The 21,838-nt window shown below is 45.6% G+C and overlaps 2 protein-coding genes across 2 annotated transcripts; one reads left to right on the top strand and one right to left on the bottom strand.

Moving 5' to 3' along the window:
- Positions 1 to 704: 704 nt before the first annotated feature.
- LOC125544238 (uncharacterized) lies at positions 705 to 2,246 on the bottom strand. Its single transcript, XM_048707854.2, has 2 exons — positions 2,045 to 2,246; positions 705 to 1,069 (listed from the first exon to the last, which is right to left on the bottom strand). The coding sequence occupies exons 1-2, from the start codon at positions 2,156 to 2,158 to the stop codon at positions 809 to 811; spliced, it is 375 nt and encodes a 124-aa protein (XP_048563811.1). The 5' UTR covers positions 2,159 to 2,246; the 3' UTR covers positions 705 to 808.
- Positions 2,247 to 2,452: 206 nt separating this feature from the next.
- LOC125544237 (uncharacterized) lies at positions 2,453 to 3,357 on the top strand. Its single transcript, XM_048707853.2, has one exon. The coding sequence runs from the start codon at positions 2,708 to 2,710 to the stop codon at positions 3,125 to 3,127; it is 420 nt and encodes a 139-aa protein (XP_048563810.1). The 5' UTR covers positions 2,453 to 2,707; the 3' UTR covers positions 3,128 to 3,357.
- Positions 3,358 to 21,838: the final 18,481 nt, after the last annotated feature.

The following is a 21,838-nucleotide window of genomic DNA, read 5'->3' as shown; positions in this document are numbered from 1 at the left end:
AGATTAGAGTTTCTTTGTCTCCCATCAGCGCCGCCGCCGGTCCGCCTCGTCTTTGGTGGCCTTAGGGCCATGGGGACGCAGTGGATGTTAACCCTTGCCAGTAGAAGGGCTTTATTTTTAGATGTTTCTTCGAGTTTTGTTAGAGTTTGTGTCCTGCTCGAAAAGGTGAGACGTCAACGGCTTCCTGAAGATGGAATAAGGTTCTTCCCGCCTAACCCCCACCTTGTTGGCGCGTTTAGCATCGTCAATGGGCGTGTGAAGGTGTGTCTCGATAGATCTGTCTTTGATGAATTTGCTCGGATTTAGTCGTCGTTCGCCTATATTCGTGTGTCTTCAGGTTTAATCATTTTGATCTACGCTACTTTTCAATCTAAGCTACTCTTCATTGGTGATTGTTGTTGTTCTTCATTGGTGATTATTGTTGTTCTGTGTGCTAATTCTATGGGGCCTGAGCACGACGACTTCCCAACTATATATTACAACAAGTTTTGCCTGGCTCGGGTGAGGAAGAGGCTACAGCGGCGGCATGCTCTCAACTCGCTTTAGTGTTTGTAGTCCTCGCTATGTGGTTTAAGGATATGAATGTACTTTTTATTATTTGTGATGTTCATTATACTGCCATTATCGAAGATGAATAAATCAGAATTTTCCAAAAAAAAAGTACAACATAGTCATGAAAAACAATGCAGCGAGGAACAGGAAAGTTCTTTTGCAAGGTTGCTTGGTTCCAATTGTTATTAGTACATTCAGAATAGTGTTAAGTATAGCACTTAGCATAAACATAAGATTTACAACGAAACGATGCCTTTCAGATGTAAGCATCGACCAAAGTAGGAGGGATCAACAAGTTCGCCACAGACTCCTTGCTCGTGTCCTCTTTCTTCTCCTTTGAGCTCAGGGCCTCCTCCCGGACCTTCTCCAACTTCTCCATTACTTTCCTCTTGTTCTCTTGTCTGGAGGTTCTAGCTTCAGCATGTTCAGCCACCAGGAACATTGCAAAGAAGGCAGACGAAATGTATGCCAGGGTACCTCTGCGGGATGTCCTGCTGGCTACTTGGACAATGGTTGACTGCAGAAACAAGTGCTAAACTGATAAGTAACAGGGGCAGTTCAAGCCTCGACAGAGGTTAGTAATAATTAAATCACGCACGAAAGTGACAACCTTGACATGATAACTCTGTCTACAAGAGAAAATTGGCTTCAGTCCAAGTGTGATTAGATGACAGGATACACATCTTAACAATTTACGTAGAGATAAAGCAGGACTAGAATCGAAGTTTTGATGCTCTATACGTGTATATCTTCTAAAAAGTGGACAGAACTGTCTCTGCATCAGTTTGCACACAGCAACGAGTATATGCATGAAAACTTAAAGACTGAAGAGTTCGTTCACACTACCCTCAAATGAATACGCACCATACATTTAGTCAAAAAATCTAGGTAAGATAACCAGTAGTACTTCAACTAAGTGTCATGGCGTACTGTCCCCAAATGTTGGGGAGTACCATGACATTAACAATATAATCATAGTCTATAAATGTTGTAATTTTCATTAACTTATATAAGGAGTGCCATGGAACATCCTAGAAGTTTCTCTACTGGACATTGTATGAGTGAAGATCTAGGATGTTGGCTGGGGATCTGCTGGAGGACCAATACGGAAAGTACGTACAGGATTTACAAACTCTTACCAAGCTACTCATTCAACCTGTCAAAACAAAAACACAGGAATCAGTAGAGAAAATTGTAGGATGTTCCCTCCCTTTGCTCACTCGACGGCACGCTACTCTGCTCATATCCCTGATCTGATATTTGCAGAGAGAAGTGTGCTTTTCTGGTTACGAAACTTGTATCTCTAAAATTACTGTAAGCGGCAGCCAATCAAGCGAGGCATACAAAAGAGACACATCGGATCTATCAACTGGCTACTGCTAACACATCGAATCATTCAGAACTTGCCCCGGCTTACTATAGATTCGATGTGTTCATGTGGTAGAATAATTCTGATGAGCCGCAAAAATGATTCCTTAAATTCAGTGCGTACCTGGTTGTGTTTGCAGCTAAGCAGAGTAGCCCGTGACCTTGTGCGGGTGCGCCCATTTCTAGCAGGAGTAAGGCCGTGGATCTGAGAGGGCAGCTGCAGAGAAGTGATGGCCATTGTTGTTGCTCCTAGGCGAGAACCGAGAAGCTGGCGCGTGTACTGGTGGTGGTAGTGCCGTGGAAGGCAAGTGCTTCCTCCGTGGCTTTCTTGACTCTTCTCAACAGTTCCACTGCCCACTGGAGGACAAACGCACGTTTGTCTTGACAAATAAGACCCTGCATTACGCTGTATTTCAAACAAGATTAGTGATTCAGGCAAGAAAAGAAAAAACAAGATTAGTGAGGAAAATCATACGTAAATAAAAGTGCACGAGACGGCCACGTTGCCATGCTGCAGTCAGCCTGGAGTGTAAACCACTCTGGTCACTCACACCGCGCACGAGGCAGACGAGCCAGCCGAACGGCGCAGCCGCACAGGCGAGGGATTCCGTTAAGCTTTCAACCTCTTCTGCGCAATAGACTCCATTTCGAAATACTGTTCCTGAATTTATTCATCTGATCCCGAGGTGTCAAACGGTCCGCTGATCTTCCAGACCCTAGCTCCCATATTAATATCCTTCGTAAACCCACCCCGCCTAGTAGCAAATCAAAGGATCGTCATCACACCATGTTCGCTGCCATGGCCATCCTCCTCTCCTCCATCGCTAGCCGGCTGAGGCTCCGCCGCCGGAACAAGAGGATCACGTCCTCTTCGGTCAATCCCCGCCCACCCTTCTTCTCCTGCGGCGGCGGCGGCGGCGGCGACGCCCTCAGCCCTTTCGTGAAGCCGAAGACGACGAGGAAGCTCAAGGCGCCGTCGAGCAAAAGATTCACGGAGCATGGTCAGGACGGCCGCACGGTGGACGACGACGACGTCGACGAGCCGTGCCTGTGGCGGCGAACGATACTGCTCGGCCAGAGGTGCCAGCCGCTGGAGTTCAGCGGGGCGATACACTACGACAACGATGGGCGGCGGCTCCGGCATGCACGGACTCCGCTCCTGAGCCCCGGCCGTTCTTCGGAATTCGGATACATTGATAGGGCATGAGACGCCTTTCGACAACTCAAGGACGAACAACCGAAGATCTGCTCAGGATATCGACATTGATAGGGCATGATTCTCCGATTTTTAAATTTCCTCCTCCTGCTCTCAGATATCGCCGAGGCACTAGTTTTTTTTTTTCTTTCCTTTCTACTAAATCACTCTCAGTCCCCACCGTTTCCCGTCCCTGGTACTACTATCCAGTATGATTGCATTAAGATCATGTTGTTATGTTCTCTCTTGGTCCTGCGTAGTTGGCAGTATGTTGGAACGGAAAAACTGAGCATTTCTTTTACTCCAATGCGATGTACTCTCACTCTTGCGTGTAACATTCGATACAATCGTTGTCGACAAACGATTTGGCAGACGATAAGCGGTTCAAACTGTTTATCGTTTGGACGCATGCGTACCAATGACGATTCCCAGTACACCAAACCTGGAGCTGAACTGAGCCACCTATCTAACACTAGTAGAAAACAGGGCTTTGGTCCAGGCTGGGTCAGCCCATTAATCCCGGTTCAGTCTAGAACCGGGACTAATATGGGCATTGGTCCCGGTTCGTGAGCCCAGGGGGCCGGCCGGGCCATGTGGGCCATTAGTCCCGGTTCATCTGAACCTTTTGGTCCCGATTGATGGGATGAACCGGGACCAATGGGCCTCGCTCCTGGCCCATCATCATTGGTCCCGGTTGGTGGCTTGAACCGGGACCAAAGGCTCCCCTTTAGTCCCGGCTCATGTCACCAACCGGGACCAATGAGGTGCCTATATATACCCTCTCGCGCAAGAGCAGAGCACAGTGCTCTGTTTTTTCTGGCCGAGGGGGAGAGGGCTTTGTGGTGCTCTAGCTCACCTCCTATGCACATGAGGTGTTCGATGGAATGCCCAAGCCACACTACTTAAGCTTTCTCCTCTCGAAGTTCGACCTCCAAACTCCATTTTCCTCGAGATTTGTCTAGATTTAGCGGTCCGTCACGCCCCGTCCCCGTCTTCACCGCCGTCGATTACCCGCGCCGATCTCATCACCGACACCACCGTGGTGAGCCTCTTATTCTTATCTTCTTTCTGAAAGGAAAAATATTCTTACTTGTATGTTTAGATAGATACTTGTATCATTTTCTTACATTTATTATTGCATCTTATATAGTGCGATGGTTTTGGTATCCGCCCTCGTCAGCCCTCGTCCTGTCTATGATTCGGATGTGGTATGTATATTATCTTTATAACTATTGGTTCATTTATTGTTTATGAAAATTATGCCGACCAACGTGACATAGATTTTATTTATCTAGGATGTATGTGAATCGGAAATGCCAACCGACCCTATTGTCGAAAGGTTAAATTTAGTTGAAGAAGAAAACAATTTGTTGAAGGAAAAAATAAAAAAAATTGAGGAGGAGAAGATGATATTGGAGTTGCATGTTGCGGATGTCGTCGATGATCACAAGATCAAGATGGATGCAATGCGCTTGAAGATTAGAAAGATTAGAAAATATGCCATTCATATCGAGGCTTGGTATCATTATGCCGTTGGATCAATTGTTACCTTGGTTGCGATTATGATCGCATTTGTTTTCGCATTGAAATGTTTTACATAGTTTCAATGTATGGTTTAATTAATTAGATGCTCTGAAGAGCTATATGTTGTTAGATGAGAACTATGTATGCACTTTGGTTTTAATGTGATGATGAACTTCTATTAATTTGAACACTTAATTATATATAATGCACGCAGATGAACCGGCAATGGATGTACGGTGACAGACACACCCGCGAGTACATTAAGGGCGTGTATGAATTTCTCGATGCGGCTGAGGCAAACAAGCAGAATGGTTTTATGTGTTGTCCATGCACTGAATGTGGGAATACGAGGTCTTACTCTAACCGGAAAATCCTTCACTCCCACCTGCTTTACAAGGGTTTCATGCCACACTATAATGTTTGGACGAGGCACGGAGAAATAGGGGTTATGATGGAAGACGGCGAAGAAGAAGACTACGATGACAACTATGTGCCCCCTGAATACGGTGATGCTGCAACGGGGGGAGCTGGTGAAAATCAAGAGGAACCAGACGATGTGGCCAATGATGCTGCAACGGGTGAAGCTGCTGAAGATCAAGAGGAACCACGATGTGCCCGATGATGATGATGATCTCCGCCGGGTCATTGTCGATGCAAGAACGCAATGCATTGGTCAAAAGGAGAAGTTGAAGTTCGATCGCATGTTAGAGGATCACAAAAAAGGGTTATACCCCAATTGCGAAGATGGCAACACAAAGCTCGGTACCGTACTGGAATTGCTGCAGTGGAAGGCAGAGAATGCTGTGGCTGACAAAGGATTTGAGAAGCTACTAAAAATATTGAAGAAGAAGCTTCCAAAGGATAACGAATTGCCCGACAGTACATACGCAGCAAAGAAGGTCATATGCCCTCTAGGATTGGAGGTGGAGAAGATACATGCATGCCCTAATGACTGCATCCTCTACCGCGGTGCATACAAGGATCTGAACGCATGCCCGGTATGCGGTGCATTGCGGTATAAGATCAGACGAGATGACCCTGGTGATGTTGATGGCGAGACCCCCAGGAAGAGGGTTCCTGCGAAGGTGATGTGGTATGCTCCTATAATACCACGGTTGAAACGTCTGTTCAAAAATGAAGAGCATGCCAAGTTGATGCGATGGCACATTGAGAACCGAAAGAAAGATGGGAAGTTGAGAGCACCCGCTGACGGGTCGCAGTGGAGAAAATTGAAAGAAAGTATTGGGATGAGTTTGCAAAGGACCCAAGGAATGTATGGTTTGCTTTAAGCGCGGATGGCATTAATCCTTTCGGGGAGCAGAACAGCAATCACAGCACCTGGCCCGTGACTCTATGTATGTATAACCTTCCTCCTTGGATGTGCATGAAGCGGAAGTTCATTATGATGCCAGTTCTCATCCAAGGCCCTAAGCAACCCGACAACGAAATTGATGTGTACCTAAGGCCATTAGTTGAAGAACTTTTACAGCTGTGGAATAAAAACGGTGTACGTACGTGGGATGAGTACAGACAGGAGGAATTTAACCTTAAGGCGTTGCTGTTCGTGACCATCAACGATTGGCCCGCTCTCAGTAACCTTTCAGGACAGACAAATAAAGGATACCACGCATGCACGCACTGTTTAGATGACACTAAAAGTATATACCTGGACAAATGCAGGAAGAATGTGTACCTGGGCCATCATCGATTTCTTCCGACCAACCATCAATGTCTAAAGAAAGGTAAGCATTTCAAAGACGAGGCAGATCACCGGAAGAAGCCCGCCATGCGCACCGGTGATCACGTGCTTGCTATGGTCAATGATTTACACTACGTAATCTTTGGAAAGGGTCCCGGTGGACTAGCTGTTCCAAATGACGCTGAGGGACACGCACCCATGTGGAAGAAGAAATCTATATTTTGGGACCTACCCTATTGGAAAGACCTAGAGGTCCGCTCCTCAATCGACGTGATGCACGTGACGAAGAACCTTTGCGTGAACCTGCTAGGCTTCTTGGGCGTGTATGGGAAGACAAAAGATACACCTGAGACACGAGAGGACCTGCAATGTTTGCACGAAAAAGACGGCATGCCTCCGAAGCAGTATAAAGGTCCTGCCAGCTACGCTCTTACGAAATAAGAGAAAAAAAAAATCTTCTTTGAATGCCTGCTCAGTATGAAGGTCACGACTGGCTTCTCGTCGAATATAAAGAGAATAATAAATATGCCAGAGAAAAAGTTTCAGAACCTAAAGTCTCATGACTGCCACGTGATTATGACGCAACTGCTTCCGGTTGCATTGAGGGGGTTTCTATCGGAAAACGTCCGATTAGCCATTGTGAAGCTATGTGCATTCCTCAATGCAATCTCTTAGAAGGTGATCGATCCAAAAATCGTACCAAGGCTAAGGAGTGATGTGGCGCAATGTCTTGTCAGTTTTGAGCTGGTGTTCCCACCATCCTTCTTCAATATCATGACGCACATCCTAGTTCATCTAGTCGACGAGATTGTCATCCTGGGGTCCGTATTTCTACACAATATGTTCCCCTTTGAGAGGTTCATGGGAGTCCTAAAGAAATATGTCTGTAATCGCGCTAGGCCAGAAGGAAGCATCTCCATGGGCCATCAAACAGAGGATGTTATCGGGTTTTGTGTTGACTTCATTCCTGGCCTTAACAAGATAGGTCTCCCTAAATCACGGTATGAGGGGAGACTGACTGGAAAAGGCACTCTTGGAAGAGACTCAATAATATGCAGGGACGGATATTCTTGGTCTCAAGCACACTACACAGTTCTACAGAACTTTACCTTGGTGACCCCGTATGTCGATGAACACAAGAACAGTCTGCGCTCCAAACACCCGGAGCAGTGCGACGACTGGATTACATGTGAGCACATCAGGACTTTCAGCAGTTGGTTGAAAACACGTCTCAGAGGTGACAACACTGTTTGTGATGAGTTGTACTTGTTGTCTAGGGGACCATCTTTGACTGTATTGACTTACGAAGGATACGAGATAAATGAGAATACATTTTACACGATCGCCCAAGATCAAAAGAGCACCAACCAAAACAGCGGTGTCCGCTTTGATGCAGCAACCGAGAGGGGAAAGGATACATATTATGGTTACATAGTGGACATATGGGAACTTGACTACGGACCTGATTTTAAGGTCCCTTTGTTTAAGTGCAAATGGGTCAATCTGTTAGGCGGCGGGGTACAGGTAGACCCATAGTACGGAATGACAACAGTGAATCTGAAAAATCTTGGGTACACTGACGAACCGTTCGTCCTAGCCAATGATGTGGCACAGGTTATCTATGTGAAGGACATGTCTACCAAACCGAGAAAAAAAGATAAGGAAGCGAATACATCATACGATGAGCCAAAGCGCCACATAGTTCTTTCAGGAAAAAGGGACATCCTGAGAGTGGACGGCAAGACAGACATGTTTGAAGATTATGAAAAGTTTCATGAAATTCCTCCCTTCAATGTCAAGGCTGACCCAAGCATCCTGATAAACAATGAAGATTATCCATGGTTACAGCGCAATAAGCAAATGACACAAGCGAAGAAAAAGTAAAGACTTTCTCCCGCAACTATTATGATGATACCATGCCAAATTTGTAACAGACGAGTATGCTATGCCAATTTTTTTAGAGTTCATTTGAAAACTATGAATTTAGGTCGAATTTTCTCTATAGGTGCATCTATGTTCAAATTTTAACTATTCAAATTTGAAAACTAATGGCACTAACAGAAAGTTTATAATTTTGCTGACCTGAAAGCAAAAGGAATTAAAAAATAAAGCAAAAAACAAAAAAAAATACAGAAAACAAAACAAAAAAACTGGAAAAAAAAATAAAAATAGCAACAATAAGTATTTTGTTGTAAGTAGAAACAAAATAAAATAAATAAAGCAACAAAGAAAAAAAAACTAAAAAAGTGTTTTCAAATTTGAAAACTAATGGCACTAACAGAAAGTTTATAATTTTTCTAAAACTAAAAGCAAAAAGAATTAAAAAATAAAGCAAAAAACAAAAGGAAATAAATAATGCAGAAAACAAAACAAAAAAACTGGAAAAAATAGGGCTCACCCCTATAATATTTGATATGACTAACTGAAATTACCAAATTGAGTATAATGATAAAACACAGCAATATTAAATAGCAGGAAAAAGATTGACTCAAAAATCAATTTTTATAGTAAAGTTATTCATAAACTAGTGATTCACACAAAATTTTAAAAAAAAATAAAATTTAAACTATCCAAATTTTAAAACTAATGGCACTAACAGAAAGTTTATAATTTTTGTGACCTAAAATAAAAAAGAAATCACTACAAAACTATAAGTATTTAGTTCTAAGTAGAAACAAAAAAACAAAAAAACAAAAAAATGCCATCTACTGGGCTCCCACGGCGTGAATACGACTAGAAACCCTACCATGGGCCAGGATTCAGGCCCGCGGGAGGCCCAGTAGGCCCACAGGCACAGATTGCAGTGTTAGGCCCGAAAGCCTGCTTTAGAGAGGAGCTCGAGAGGGAAGGCGCACGGCACCTTATAAACAGGTGCGCCTCCCTCTCAACTAGCGAGGTGGGACTAAATATTTGGGTTCGGGGCAGCACAGGCCGTTGGTCCCGGTTGGTGGCACCAACCGGAACTAAAGGGGGGCATTAGTCCCGGGTCGTAGCACCAACCGGGACTAATGCCCCCCTTTAGTTCCGGTTGGTGCCACCAACCGGGACCAAAGGCCGCCGCTTCCCGCCCTTTCGGCTGCTGAAAAGAGGCCTTTGGTCCCGGTTGGTGGCACCAACCGGGACTAAAGGTAGCATTCGTCCCGGTTGTTGCCACGAACCGGGACCAATGCTCTCGGTATATAAGCTGGACTTGTGAAAATTTCACAACTTCACCGTCAGTTCGTGCCCGACGCCCCAGCGCTGCTCCTCGTCGCCGTCGCCATCATCGCCCCTGCCTCCGACGCCGTCGCCGCGCCGCCCCTGCCCCGACGCTGTCGCCGTGCCACCCCTGCCTCCGGTGCCGTCGTCGCACCGCCCCTGCCGCCGACCACGTCATCGCCGCGCCGGCCCCTGCCCCGCGCTCTAGCCCCTTCCCGCGGCCCGCCCCCGCCTGCCGGCGCCCTTGCCTCCCCCGCCGTCGCCATCGCCAGACGCCCTCGCTGTGAGCCGCCACGCCGGTCCGGCTCTGCTTTGATTTTGTATTAGATTAATTTTTTGTTCATATATATAATGTATATTTGTATGTATGTGGATATATGTAAGTTCAGAGCATGTTTTTTATTAGATTAATTTCTTATTAGATTTATTACATTAATGTTTTTGTTCACAGCATGTTTTTGTTCATATATGTATTTTTTTTGTTCATATGTGTATTAATGTTTTTGTTGCATATATGTAATTTTTTTCAATGTATCTATGTATGTGGTAGCTATATATGCATGATGAGGGGGGTGGGGGTCGATATACCCCCTCCCCGATAATTTCAACATTGAGCGGAGGTCGATATACCCCTTCCCCGATAACATTTTTTTAGAAAAGTTTTATATATCTAGCTAGGAAGAAAGGAAGAAGGAATGAACTAAGAAGAGGAAGAAGAAGAAAAAAGAGGAGAAGAAGAAGGAATAGAGGAGAAGAAGAAAAAATAGAGTATATATTTTCTTCTTCTCCTCCTTTTTTTCTTCTTCTCCTCTTTTTTTTATCTTCTACTTCTTCTTCTTAATTTTTGTTTATAGCTATATGATGAATGGATGTGGCTATATATGTATGTATGAATATAATGTTCATAGCATTTTTTTGTTTATATATGTTTTTTCATATATGTATTAATTTTTTATTTAGTTTGTTAGTAGATATCAATTTTAGGTTAGTGCATTTTAATTAGGTTAGTGTAGAGGAAAAAGTAAAATAAGGAAAAGGAAGAAAAGAGGAAGAAGGAAGAAGAAGAAGAAAAGGAAGGAGTGGAAAAAGGAAAATAAGAAGATGATGATGAGGGGTCGAGAGTGGGACGAGAGGTCGAGAGGTGTCGAGGGGAGAAAAAAAATGTTATCAGGGACGAGGGTCGTCGAGGGGTCGAGAGAGGGACGAGGGGTCGAGAGAACTAAATAAGAAGAAGAGGAGAGGAAGAAGAGGAGAAATAAATAAGAAGAAGAAAAAAGAAGAAAAAGAAGAGGAGAAGAAGAAAGGAATAGTGGAGAAACTATTCCTTTCTTCTTCTCCTCTTCTTTTTCTTCTTGTTTTTCTTCGATCTTCTCCTCTTTCTTCTTCTTCTTCTTCTTCTTCTTAATTTTTATCGGGAACGAGGGTGTCAAGGATCGTCGAGGGGTCGAGGGTCAGGAACTAGGGTAGAGGGTCGAGGGTCGTTAAGGGGTCAAGGGTCGAGGGTTTCAGGGTTGAGGGTTCCAGGGTTCTATAGGGTCGAGGGTCGAGGGTTCCAGGGTCGTCTAGGGGTCGAGGGTTCCAGGGTCGTCGAGGGTTCGAGGGGTCGAGGATCGCCGAGGGGTCGAGAGAGGTTTCCTAGTGTCAAAGTATTGAAGAAATCCATGGCTTCATCATTAGCCGGAAGTAACCAGGGCATGGCGAAGTCCTCCAAAATTATTTTGGAATGGTGTCCCGGATAGGATAATTTGCCTTTTTGTATGAATTTCAGCAAAGGCCTTCCAAATAACGATATTTGGAAGGTTCTTGCTGAACTTTGTACCAAAAAGCGAATTATCCTATCTAGGACTCCGTTCCAAAATAACTTTGGAGAGATTCGTACCATCATGCACATGTTACTTTCGCCTAATGATGAAGACATGGTTTTGTTGAATCCTTTGACACTACGCAACCTCCCGACCCCTCGGCGATCCTCTCGAACATGAGAGGAAGAAGAGGATCGCCGAGGGTCGAGGGTTCCAGGGTCGTCGAGGGTTCGAGGGGTCGAGGATCGCCAATGGGTCGAGAGAGGTTTCCTAGTGTCAAAGTATTGAAGAAATCCATGGCTTCATCATTAGCCAGAAGTAACCAGGGCATGACGAAGTCCTCCAAAATTATTTTGGAATGGTGTCCCGGATAGGATAATTTGCCTTCTTGTATGAATTTCAGCAAAGGCCTTCCAAATAACGATATTTGGAAGGTTCTTGCTGAACTTTGTACCAAAAAGCGAATTATCCTATCTAGGACTCCGTTCCAAAATAACTTTGGAGAGCTTCATACCATCATGCACATGTTACTTTCGCCTAATGATGAAGACATGGTTTTGTTGAATCCTTTGACACTAGGCAACCTCCCGACCCCTCGGCGATGCTCTCGAACATGAGAGGAAGAAGAGGATAAAAAAAGAAGAGGAAGAAGAAAAAAAGAGGAGAATAAAGAATAGAGGAGTTCTTCTCCTCTATTATTTCTTCTCCTCTTTTTTTTCTTCTTCTTCCTCTTTTTTTATCGGGAACGAGGGTCGTCGAGGGACATAGATGTAGTGTCGTCGTTGTCGATATATACCCCCTCCCGATAGCTTACTATGATTAGGTAGCTAGTTCTACGTTTGGCACTAATATATCCATCTGTCATGTTTGAATAATAATTGCCATATTGTAAATATTTGTAGAAACTATGGACACCGCCCGAGACGAAGGAAAAGAAGCGTTGTTGAGGGACATAATCGCAGAAGGAAGTGATGCCGTCTCGTTGTTTCTCAACGACACCGATGGTCTGGAAGGAGAGGGTGAACAAGCTGGCTACGGTGACCTAATGCCGGTGCAAGAAGAACATGAGGACGGCTCCGGTGACCCAATGCCGGTGCAAGAAGGAGACCGTGATGACGGCTCCGGTGACCGAACCGAGTCCGGCCAGGTATATATATTAGTTAAGCCTGTGCTGACTAGCTGATTGATGCATTCACTGTTTTGGTATGTACACATATTAATTAAGTCTTTGTTCTTTTTTCTAGCCCTCCGGATCGAGCACAACTTCGGTAAAGAGACGAGGCCCGAAGAAAAAGTTGAGCTCGGATGAATAGTTTGAGATCATAGCAATCGCGCCCGATGGCCAACCGATTGAACCCATCCGAACAAAGAACGCATTTGTTGCTCAGTGCAGGGTTCTGGTTAGGGACAAGATCCCGATAAGCATCCAGCAATGGTTTAAGCCGGCTACAGAAGACCCTGAGGTGTCTTATGTCAATGATATGCAGAAAAATGATCTTTGGACTGAGCTGAAGTCAAATTTCACCCTACCGCCAGAGGATAATCCAGAGAACCCAGTTAAAGAGAAATTAATCAAGTCTTTTGCTCTTAAGAGGATGGCAGAACTATTCAGGAGGTGGAAGAAAGAGCTGAACAAGTTTGTCGAAAATAATGAGACACCAGAATTCAAGGGCGGATATGAGAAGATCAGAGATCACAGGCCCGCATTTGTGGCCCACAAGACATCGAAAAAGAGTAAGAAGATGTCGGCGACAAACAAGCAAAATGCTGCGAAGAAGATGCTTCACCATCGCACGGGGTCAGGTGGCTACCTCGTAGCCCGGCCTAAGTGGGCCAAGACTGAGAATGATCTGGTTGATAAAGGGATCGAACCAGAGACAATTAGCTGGCCAGACCGTTGCCGGACTTGGTTCTTCGGGGCTGGCGGAACCTTGGACCCTGTAACAGGGAAGTGCATTTGGACGAACGATCAAATGGACATACCAGTCAGGAAGCTTAAGCAGTATATCGAAGCAGCGCGGCAAGGGAAGTTCTTTCCAGACAGAGAGAACGACGAGCTCACAATGGCCCTCGGGAATCCTGAGCACCCTGGACGGACACGAGGCACGCCAGGCTCCATTCCGTGGAAGGTTGGGTTTCTGGACGCAGGCGGTTACAAATCCCATGAGAGGAGGAAAAAAGTGCAGCAGACCCAAATGCAAGCGCTGCAAGCAAGGGTAGACGCGATAGAGGAACGAGAAGCAAATCGCAGCAAATGTACTACCGAAGCCTCCCCCGAAGCTACCCCGCCATCTCAGCGCAGAAGCAGCGTGGCTTCCACCGAGCTGCTTCAGCCGGAGCATGCCTTGATGGCTCCTGCCAGCTATCCCATGGATGCTATCACGGAGTCTCAAAATTGCCACCTTATGACGCAATGGATGAATTTGAAGGTCAAGGCGGTTGTTGGCTCTGTTTATCCTACTGAACCCGACACAACTTTTCACTGCCGGCCGATTCCAGAAGGATATTGCTAGGGTGATGGTGGATGAAATAACGGAGGGATTTGAGGACCTCCAGCTTGACCACCCTACCGGTGAAGGGGAGACTCGGCTGGGGTCTGCTCTAAAGACTCCATGCCTATGGCGGAAGGAGCTCATCAACCTTCCGAACTGGACGCCTCCGCCTCCTCCTCCTCCTCCGGTGAGTTAGGGCACTCCGCCTCCTCCACCGCCTCCTCCTCCGGCGAGTGACGATCAGGGCCCTAGGCCGGCTCCTTCTCCGGCGCGTGGCGGCACTCCACCTCCTTCTCCGCCTGCGCCAACGCGCCCGAGCAGCCAGCCTCCTCCTTCTCCGCCTCGTCAGCAAGGGCGGAAGAGACCTACCGCCGCTCCAGCTGCTCCGGCGCGTCGTAGTCCTTCTCCTCCGCCTCGTAAGCAAGTAAAGAAGACAACCGCTCCGTCTGCTTGGTCGGCGTCTAGCAGTACAACCAGAGGCGGGAGGACATACAGATTCGGTCCTTCTCTGAAGACTCCAGAGAAGTTACCATATGAGAGGACCCCGGAGGAGAACGCCGAGATCGCGCGAACCAAAGTGGATGACTGGTTTCAAGGGTTGAGAGCAAAGAGACATCCACCTCCGGAGGAGAAGGTAGATCCGGTGAAAGTGAAGCGCACTCTGGCTGCCCTGGCAAAACCACCCAAGTCTCCGTCGAAAGGCAACTATGAGCGCATTATTTCAAAGACATGGGCCAAAGCGGAGCGGTCGGGAAGTACAGTCAGTGATCAAAGGCTGAAAGAACGACGAGCAGCTGGGAAACAAATTGCCCAGCTCGGCGAACAAGCGAAGCAATCGTGCCCCCCCCTCAAGGTGCCTAGCGACATCGTCGATCCGAGGATGGTGCCCGGTTATGGCAATGTTGACGATTACCTGCCTGACGATGTACATTATGATACCATGGAGGTGCAGATACACAGATACGAGTACGGGAAGCCTCTCGTCAAAGATGAAAAATCTTTAACAACGATGATGCGAAGATTACATGATTGGTACTTGAAAATCTGCAGAGAGTCTGGGGGGAGGAGTACTTTGTATGCGAGAGTTAAACCGGAGCATGACCTCGGTGGAATTGAACTGTTGCCTATTCCATTTGAGGAGTTCTATCAGTTTTTCAATCAATTGGCCCTCGATAAAACAACGATCACCTGCTAGTGTCTGTAAGTACTACTACTTCTGTCATTAAGTCTCTCTATATAGCTCATCTCTTTCATTGCATGTATTTATAATTATCCTCACTATATTATGCAGAATGAAGATCGCCGAATTGAAGAAAAGACAAATCGGTGATATTGGGTTCATTAACACATATCTCATAGATGCAACTGAGGTTCAACATCGTCCCGGAGATACCGAGGCCAACTTGCTACGATCATTCAAAAAAAAATGAAAACAAAGATATAATACTCTTTCCTTACAACTTCAAGTGAGTGTTACTGTGTTGTGCATATTCGGTTTCCCTTATATATTAGTCCATGTTATAGTAATGTAATTGATGAGTTATGCATGCGTGTGCAGTTTCCACTATATTCTCCTAGAGATTAGGCTTGAGCAGGGAGTAGTAACCGTCTTGGACTCTAAACGAAAAGATCCCCAGGAGTATGTGGACATGACTGAAATCCTCAAGAAGTAAGTTAAATCGATCATTATCCACCATATCAGCAACTTTGTTCATTTCCTGATATCAAGTAATTGTTTTGTTTGTCCGGCAGGGTTTGGAGAAAATTCACTAAAACAGTTCTGGGACTGCCGAAGGAGCTGGAATTTAGACACCCAAAAGTAAGTACTATAGTAGCATGTTCCGCGCATCTCCTAGTGATTCAAGCGCTAGTTTCATCAATACCATTTAGCATTCTTGCTTATCAGTTTGATTGACCTCTATTTCTTGTAAAGTGGTTGTGGCAGGAAAAAGGGAATGATTTCTATGGATACTACGTCTGTGAGTCCATCTGCCACACGACCTGTGAGCGGGGCGGGTACTCTGACGAACAATATGAAGTACGTAAATAACAACATTCACAATTTTATTTTATTACCATCATTTGTATTGAGTTTCATTCATTCATATATATATGTATTGACCCCCTTCTTCAAATTAGATGTTTCGGAAGCGGGATGAACTCCTAGCACCAGCTCGCATGCGAGCAATTCAAGAGGAATTGGCGGCATTGTTTCTTGACCAAGTGATCGCTGAAGACGGAGAATACTATGTGGACCATGAGTTCCTATGATTATATTTGTAAGAGATAATTATTGTATATATGTAGCCGGTAGTGTCGGATAGATATACGAGAACTTGTTGTTCGACCAATCTCTCGAAGAAGGAGAGGTGGTCGATATCACTTCTCTCTGTATGCATATATGTTCATGACAATCTTCTGTTTCCTTCGTTTGCTTACTAGCTAACTAGCATGTCTAGTCCTCTCTATACGTATGTATAGTACGTAGCGTTGACCAAGCACGGACGTAAGAGAGGACACTTCTCTCTATTAATTATAGCTAGCTAACACAATATATGAAACACCTAAATTAACCCCCCAAAACCCCCAAACCCCCCCCTTAAAAAAAAACAAAAACCCCAGCCACAGAAATGCTGACGCGTGGATGCCTATTGGTCCCGGTTGGTGCACTGCCCACGTGGAGGCCCATCAGTCCCGGTTCTGGATTGAATCAGGACTAAAGGTACAGGGCATTAGTACCGACACTTTAGTCCCGGTTCAGGAACCGGGACTAAAGGCCCTTACGAACCGGGACTATAGGCCCTTTTTCTACCAATGTAATGGTACGTACTGAGAGAGGGCGACGGGGCGGGCGATTTAAATTCGCCATGGCTCCGGCCGGCAGCTCCGCCGGCGACGCCGCTGTGTCAGTCAGGGCGGAAACATGTGGGGCCTCACCGACGCCTGGGGCGCGACCAACCTGGGCATCGCCGACATGCAGTTGTAGTCGGGTTACAATGCTTGTAGTTGCGAATCTAGTGATGGGCATACAATTGGCCGGCATTTTAATTAAAAAAATGTGTAGTTGCGACCCTTTTTGAAACATGCAGTTGTGACCCGAACTTAAAAACATACAGTTGCGACCCCATTATGAAAATTTGCAATTGCGATCCCTTGAAAAACAAGCGGTTGTAATCCCATTTTTCAAAACTTGCAGTCATGGACCTTACTGAAAACTTGAAATTGCAATCCCATATGAAAGAACTTGCAGTTGCCACCCCCATTTAAATATGCAGTTCTGACCTCCCTTGAAAACGTGTAGTTGTGATCTCCTTTTGAAAACTTGCAGTTACGACCCAATTTGAAACTTGTAGTTGCAGCACTGTTTGTATATTTTACAGTTGTGAACCCTCTTAAAACCGTGCAGTTGCGAGTCCTTTTTGAAAATTTGCAGTTGCGACACCATTATGAAAACTAGTAATTGCGATCCCTTAAAAAACAAGTAGTTGCAATCTCATTTTAAAAACTTGCAGTTGCGACCCTCACTAAAAACTTGCGGTTGACCCCCCTTAAAAATGTGCAGGTGCAACCTCTCCTTGAAAACTTGCAGTTGTGACCCCATTTGAAACTTGTAGTTGCAGCCCCGTTTGAAAAACTTGTAGTTTCCACGCCCCTTTAAAACGCATTCGAACACATGAACTTGCGATCCTTCACTAAAAACTTGCCATTGCGATGCCATTTCAAACTTGTAGTTGCGGCCTCTTTTGAAAAACTTGTAGTTGTGACTCTCCTTGAAAAGGTGCAGTTGCGAGCCTTCTTGAATACTTGTGGTTGCGACCAACGTTTGACCACATGCAGTTGTGATCCCATCTAAAAACTAGAGGTATATAGGATATAGGATAAGTAGATATGCATTTGTGATTACAAAGAGCTGATCTGGAAGACCTGGGACCTTGGAAAGATCAAAGCTTTCTTCTGGCTGCTGCTGCAAAACTGCTTATGGTGCAATGACAGATTGCAACGTAGTGGTTGGGAAAATGGACACTTCTGCGCCCTGTGCATGAGAAATTTGGAAACGGCTACTCATCTCTTCTGGGACTGCCCGGTGACAAAGGAAATCTGGCAGAGAACCTTAATGTGGCCGGGCTGTAGGCAGATTGTCCTCCTAACACAAGGCAGAGATGAGCCCTCCGAGCAAAGAATCAAGAGTGCCCTGCAACAGACAAGGAGAAACCTCAGGGCGAAGCTTAAAACTATGATCTTCCTTGTCACGTGGCACATTTGGACGAAAAGAAATAATCGCATCTTCAGAAATACGCCAAAGCAGATCAATGACACGATGGCAGCCATTCGGAGTGACATGGACTGCTGGAAACTGGCCGGAGCCAACTGCCTTCAGACACCACTAGGCGACCCAGGCTGAAATGCCTTTTTCTTTTTGCCCGCCCAAAACTCTTGTAACCATCATGACCAGGCTTCTGGTCATGAACGCATTTGCCATCTTCTTCCCGCTTAATTTATGTATGCCAGTGATACATTGGTTCTTTCAAAAAAAAGATATGCTCACCCATCTCCTCTCTTTTCATAAATTTGACTAGAAAATTCACGGAGAAAGAATTTCCGCCAAAGGATAGGCTTGGCTTTTCATTTCAATAGAATAAAAGGGGGAAACATAAAAACACAACAACAAAAATACAAATGAGTAATAAAAACATAAAAATAAAAAGCTAAAAACAAAAAATATATAGCAATTAAAAAGGTGAATAAATAAAATGCCAAGAAAAAATAAAGCGGAAAAGGCCAACATGGCCCGATACTCGTATAATAATAATAATGATAACAACAACAACAACAACAACAATAACACATATAAAGAAAATAAGGCAGCATCGCTACTGTGAAAAAAACTAGGCAACATCGCTACCTTTTTTGAGGGGTGAGAAAAAAAATTATTCATCACCAAAGTCCACATGTTATGGGGTACATCGAGAGTCATGGGGATGGCCAAGCCAGACGTGCCGTCCCGGACCCTGAGAAAGAGAAAAATTTAACTAAGCTATGTGCTTCATAGTTGACAGCACGATCCTCGAAAGAAAAATTACAATTGAAAGAAATTGCTTTTAGATTGATCTCTCTAATGACCGCACCATACAAGCCTTGGGTCCCTTTAGATATATTAGAGATAACTTGTTTGCCATCAAATGTGACGATGATCTTCTGCAAGAGGTCCTCCACGAGTGCTATTGCCTCCCAACAAGCTATGGCCTCCAATGATGTTGGGTCACATACTCCATAGATGACCAAAGCAGAGCTTCCCAGATAGTTTCCATGCTCATCCCGACAGATAGCACCCGCAGATCCTCCTCGTTCGTGCTGCACGCCCGTGTCAACATGTATTTTAGCATTGCCGGCCAGTGGAGCCTTGGGTCTCACTGGTGGTGGCACATCTAATATAGAAGCATGACCCGCAGGTGGGTTCAGGGAGCAACCGATGATCTCTAGATCAGAGACTCTAGTTATAAAAGATTGGGTGGCCTATGGACTCTATAAGATGTATTTGTGTATTGTTTTCCGACGTGCCGACCAAATGGCCTACAATGTAACCGAGAGTAGAACGAACTTATCATGTGGTAATGACTCCTTCAAAGTGAACAGTGAATGCTTTGCTAATGGTTCTGCCACAGTCATCATTCTATGTGCTCGATCATTGTCAACGAGGACCCAAATGCTTCTGGACATCGTGCATTCAAAGAGAGAATGCCTCCATGAGTCGGTATGCCGCATAGACCGCAATTAGCTCAATCAGTCTTGTGTCAATGCATATGCACGTACTGTTGGAAATATGCCCTAGAGGCAATAATAAAAGCATTATTATTATATTTCCTTATTCATGATAATTGTCTTTATTCATGCTATAATTGTGTTATCCGGAAATCGTAATACATGTGTGAATAACAGACACCAGCATGTCCCTAGTAAGCCTCTAGTTGACTAGCTCGTTGATCAACAGATAGTCATGGTTTCCTGACTATGGACATTGGATGTCATTGATAACAAGATCACATCATTAGAAGAATGATGTGATGGACAAGACCCAATCCTAAACATAGCACAAGATCGTATAGTTCGTTTGCTAGAGTTTTTCCAATGTCAAGTATCTTTCCTTAGACCATGAGATCGTGTAACTCCCGGATACCGTAGGAGTGCTTTGGGTATACCAAACGTCACAACGTAACTGGGTGACTATAAAGTTAGACTACGGGTATCTCCGAAAGTGTCTGTTGGGTTGACATGGATCAAGACTGGGATTTGTCACTCCGTATGACGGAGAGGTATCACTGGGCCCACTCGGTAATGCATCATAATAATGAGCTCAAAGTGACCAAGTGTCTGGTCACGGGATCATGCATTACAGTACGAGTAAAGTGACTTGCCGGTAACGAGATTGAACGAGGTATAGGGATACCGACGATCGAATCTCGGGCAAGTAACATATCGATTGACAAAGGGAATTGCATACGTGGTTGATTGAATCCTCGACATCGTGGTTCATCCGATGAGATTATCGTGGAGCATGTGGGAGCCAACATGGGTATCCAGATCCCGCTGTTGGTTATTGACCGGAGAGTCGTCTCGGTCATGTCTGCTTGTCTCCCGAACCCGTAGGGTCTACACACTTAAGGTTCGGTGACGCTAGGGTTGTGAAGATGTGTATATGCAGTAACCCGAATGTTGTTCGGAGTCCCGGATGAGATCCCGGACTTCACGAGGAGTTCCGGAATGGTCCGGAGGTAAAGAATTATATATAGGAAGTGCTGTTTCGGCCATCGGGACGAGTTTCGGGGTTATCGGTATTGTACCGGGACCACCGGAGGGGTCCCGGGGGCCCACCGGGTGGGGCCACCTGTCCCGGGGGGCCACATGGGCTGTAGGGGGTGCTCCTTGGCCTAGATGGGCCAAGGGCACCAGCCCCAAAAGCCCATGCGCCTAGGGTTCCACTTAAGGAAAGAGTCCCGATGGTGGAAGGCACCTCTAGGTGTCTTGGGGGGGGAGGGAAACCTCCCCTTGGCTGCCGCACCTAGGAGATTGGATCTCCTAGGCTGGCGCACCACCCCCCTTGGCACCCCTATATATAGTGGGGGAGAGGAGGGACTTCATACACCAGCCCCTGGCGCCTCCCTCTCTCCTCGTTACGTCTCTCTCTCGTAGTATAGGCGAAGCCTTGCTACTGTGACGCCCTGCATCCACCACCACGCCGTCGTGCTACTGGATCTTCATCAACCTCTCCTTCCCCCTTTCTGGATCAAGAAGGAGGAGACGTCTCCCGTCCCGTACGTGTGTTGAACGCGGAGGTGCCGTCCGTTCGGCGCTTGGTCATCGGTGATTTGGATCACGTCGTGTTCGACTACATCATCACCGTTCCTTGAACGCTTCCGCACGCCATCTACAAAGGTATGTAGATGCATCCGATGACTCGTTGCTAGATGAACTCCTAGATGGATCTTGGTGAAACGAGTAGGAAATTTTTTGTTTTCTGCAACGTTCCCCAACAGTGGCATCATGAGCTAGGTCTATGCGTAGTTCTTCTTGCGCGAGTAGAACACAATTTGTTGTGGGCGTAGATTTGTCAACTTCCTTGCCGCTACTAGTCTTTTCTTGCTTCAGCGGCATTGTGGGATGAAGCGGCCCGGACCAACCCTACACGTACGCTTACGTGAGACCGGTTCCACCGACTAACATGCACTAGTTGCATAAGGTGGCTGGCGGGTGTCTGTCTCTCCCACTTTAGTTGGAGCGGATTCGATGAATAGGGTCCTTATGAAGGGTAAATAGAAGTTGACAAATCACGTTGTGGCTTTAACGTAGGTAAGAAGTCGTTCTTGCTAGAACCCTAAATTCAGCCACGTAAAACTTGCAACATCAATTAGAGGACGTCTAACTTGTTTTTTGCAGCAAGTGGTTTGTGATATGATATGGCCAAAGTTGTGATGAATGATGAATGATCTATATGTGATGTATGAGATGTTCA

Source organism: Triticum urartu, chromosome 3A, assembly GCF_056163025.1.
Source record: "Triticum urartu cultivar PI428250 chromosome 3A, HENAU_Tu73, whole genome shotgun sequence".
NCBI lineage: Eukaryota > Viridiplantae > Streptophyta > Magnoliopsida > Poales > Poaceae > Triticum > Triticum urartu.
This window is presented reverse-complemented; position numbering and strand designations above follow the sequence as displayed.

What these genes read in the sequence shown, in the direction of transcription:
- LOC125544237 (XM_048707853.2), top strand. Translation starts at nt 2,708, where the DNA reads ATGTTCGCTGCCATGGCCATCCTCCTCTCCTCCATCGCTAGCCGGCTG.
- LOC125544238 (XM_048707854.2), bottom strand. Translation starts at nt 2,158, where the DNA reads ATGGCCATCACTTCTCTGCAGCTGCCCTCTCAGATCCACGGCCTTACT. An exon ending in TTAGCTGCAAACACAACCAG is followed by an intron (nt 1,070 to 2,044) that starts GTACGCACTGAA and finishes TTGTTTCTGCAG; the next exon opens with TCAACCATTGTCCAAGTAGC.